Source organism: Malus domestica, chromosome 05 (genome assembly GCF_042453785.1).
Source record: "Malus domestica chromosome 05, GDT2T_hap1".
Lineage (NCBI taxonomy): Eukaryota > Viridiplantae > Streptophyta > Magnoliopsida > Rosales > Rosaceae > Malus > Malus domestica.
The window spans coordinates 27,712,297-27,715,421 of NC_091665.1; the positions used below are offsets into that span (position 1 = coordinate 27,712,297).

A 3,125-nucleotide genomic window follows, 5' to 3' on the forward strand; every position below is an offset into this window, starting at 1 on the left:
TTTTAGATTATACATAAATTGTGTATGCATTATATCCATAATTGTTGAATTATGTGAATTTGATATTGCCATGAATTACATCAAATATATGTCCATGCATTAAAAATTTTTGTGTTTCTTCGAACTCAAACCCGCAAGCCGAGACCATGGAGCCCTCATAGTCCACAAACCCAGAACCCAACGCCATCACCAATGTTACCACTGATTTTCTGACAAAAGCATGGCCTGCAGCCATTCCCGATGACCTAAAGTCATCTCCGTCAAAATCGTGGCCGAGTGAAACACCAAACCCAAAAGGACTGATGTTTTGGACTAAAAGAACATCATAGCCGTGTGCTGGGTGTGCTCGCCGGGGAAGAACAACAAACTTGTCGTTTCTGGCAGCGGTCTGGGGTTATGGTTCACTGCAGAACCTCTTCTTAGGTGATAGAGAGTGAAATCTTGACGTCGACGAACCAAGAATATTCCAAGAACATTCCAGATAATATTTCATTTGGGTCGGGTCAACGGGTCACTGGGTTGGTAAACGGGTCAGATTTGGTTGGGTTGGGCCGAGTCACTAAATTGGGCTGGGTTAGGCCAAGTCACTAGATTGGGCTGGGTTGGGCCAAGTCACTAGATTGGGTTGGGTTGGACTGACTTAAACTGGGTTGGGCTGAGTTGGATCCGGTTTTGATCTGAATTTTCGGTTGTGGGTCGGGTCAACCCTATTGGGCTTGCGGGTCATCAGACCCAACAAAAGGGAAGGTCGAATTTTTGGCCAGGAAACTTTCCTGCCTCCGATTTGGTTCAACCTTAACTAAACCTAGCCTATAATATATGGAATTGTAGCTTAAGAAGAGAGGAAAGGAAATATACTAGCACGAGGTCCTGTCGTGGCCGAAGTTGGCTGGAAAATGGCTCATAAACCGTCGGGTTTCTCGCTGAAAACTAGGGAATTTCCCCCGCGTTGATTCTCACGTCAAAACGTCACCAAAACAACTCAAAATTGCCCTAATCCTATTCTAAAACGTGATCCAATCAGGTTTAAAGAGTTTTCGAAGCTTACCCTTGCCGAAAACGGCGAGAAATTGTTGGAGAATTTCTTGAATAGTGGTAGTGCCACTATGCATAGAGAGAGGAATCGTCCTGGGCTTGGAGTTCGTGGGTCTGACTTTAATCGGTGGGGAAAGTTTGTGAAGGTGGTGGTGCGGTGGTCACCGAAGTGAGGAGGCCAAAAGCACCTCGGTGGTTCTCGGTGAATAGAGAATGGGGAAGAAAGTTTGAGGTGAGGGGTGAAAGAAAGTGTGAGGGAGAGATGCAGGAGAGACATAATGAAGAGAAAGAGAGAGGGGGGGTTGAGAGAGTTTTGGGAGACACGGTGAAAGAGTTTGAAGGTATGAGAGAGATGAGCTCCAAAGAGAGCTCGAGAAAGATTCCAAAGAGCTTAGGAATAGGACATATGGCGCAGAAAGAGAGGATATTTCGGGTGAGGTGTGGGCCCTACGGGCTAGAAATATTAATATAATATTTAAAATATTTGATTAAACATTTAAAACAATATTAAATAATAATATAAAACAATAATAATAGTAATTTAAAAAAAAACAAATCTTTTAGATTCGTAAACCCGAATATTTGGGGACAGGTCGTTACAGTACAATAATAATAGTAATTTCAAAGAAACAAATCTTTTAGATAAACCCATAATATTTGGGGACGGATCGTTACAGTAGGAACATATAAACCTGAAGTTCACAATTATTTTGAAACTTGAAGTTTCTAGAAACATGCCTTGTTTGAAAACTTGAAGTTTTCCTTAAAAACATCATACATAAAGACCCGAAGCTTTTTCATGTAAATTTAAACCAATACATTTCTTTTAGAACCTAAATGTTTTACTCTTATGTGAATGGATTGATTTTTCTCCGTTACATTAACCACATCTTGTCCATTTATTTTGTGATAGGAACATGTCAAATTTGAACAAACTCGATTTTACCGCTTTGGAGGTCCTTAGACAAAACTACCTCAAGTGGGTCCAAGATGTGAAGCTCCACCTCACCGAAAAGAATTTGTGTCCCACCATTGAAGATGAAATGAACAACTCGGTTGGCGAAGCTGATAAAGCCACTGCCATGATCTTCATCCGAAGACACATTCATGCTGCACTGCAAACCGAGTACCTTGCTGAGAATGATCCACAAACACTTTGGGTTGCTTTGGTTGAGTGTTTTTATCACCAAAAGGAAATCTTCTTGCCTGAAGCAAGATATGACTAGCAGCATTTGCGCTTCCAAGACTTTAAGTCTGTGAATGAATATAATTATGAAGTTTGTCGAATCCGATCATTTCTCAAGTTTTGTAACGAGACCTTGATCGAAGAGGATCTTCTGAAGAAGACCCATTCGACCTTCTCTGCTACCAATATTGTCCTGCAGGAACAATATAGGGCTCAGAAGTTCACTAAGTTTTCAGATTTGATCTCTGTTCTACTTTTCGCTGAAAAGCAAAATCAGCTATTGATGAAAAATCATCAAGCTCACCCTATGGGGGAGACTGTTGTGCCTGAAGCACACTATAGCATGAATTAATGCCTTAAATGCCAACATAGGTGTGGTAGGGCGGCCAGAAGTTACCCCGTCAAGGTCAACAGAGCCAAGGCCCATCTAAGGGAGGAAACAGAGCCCAAAAGCGTCCTAACCTCGCTCTCAAAGCCCCAAACTTCAAGAATAAGGGCAAAGCACCTGAAACTATGGATGTGGACATGTGTTATCATTGTGGTTCAAAAGATCATTTGTCTCGTGTTTGCCGTGCTCCCCAGAAGGTTGTAGCTGAATATCATTCTTATCATAAGAAGTTTGAGTCAAACTTTATGGAAATGGATGAACCGAAGAGTACCAAGATGGAGGTTTCTGACTTTCAGGTGGTTATCACCCCTATGGAAGATTAAAATCTTAAACATAAACTAATTCTTCATTGAAATTAGACATTGGGGCCGAATTCCACCTATGGTGGCCGAACCCCCTTGTGTTATTGGTTAAATTTTTGCACAATTTTCCTTTATGTTTGGATTATTTGTTGGTGATTTGTTTTTTGGATATTACGTTTTCATTAATTACCATCCTTGAATACTTAAATTATTT

General features: G+C 41.0%; 1 protein-coding gene across 1 annotated transcript; it reads left to right on the plus strand.

The window, feature by feature from the left end:
- Positions 1–1,952: 1,952 nt before the first annotated feature.
- LOC139196184 (uncharacterized) lies at positions 1,953–2,573 on the plus strand. The gene is made up of 2 exons (XM_070821852.1): positions 1,953–2,211; positions 2,314–2,573. The coding sequence occupies exons 1-2, from the start codon at positions 1,953–1,955 to the stop codon at positions 2,571–2,573; spliced, it is 519 nt and encodes a 172-aa protein (XP_070677953.1).
- The last annotated feature ends 552 nt before the right edge of the window (positions 2,574–3,125 follow it).

Bases quoted from the DNA above. Each gene is read 5' to 3' on its own strand.
- LOC139196184 (XM_070821852.1), top strand. From the start codon at position 1,953: ATGTCAAATTTGAACAAACTCGATTTTACCGCTTTGGAGGTCCTTAGA. The intron at 2,212-2,313 runs GTTTTTATCACC...ATAATTATGAAG, and splicing joins TTGGGTTGCTTTGGTTGAGT to TTTGTCGAATCCGATCATTT.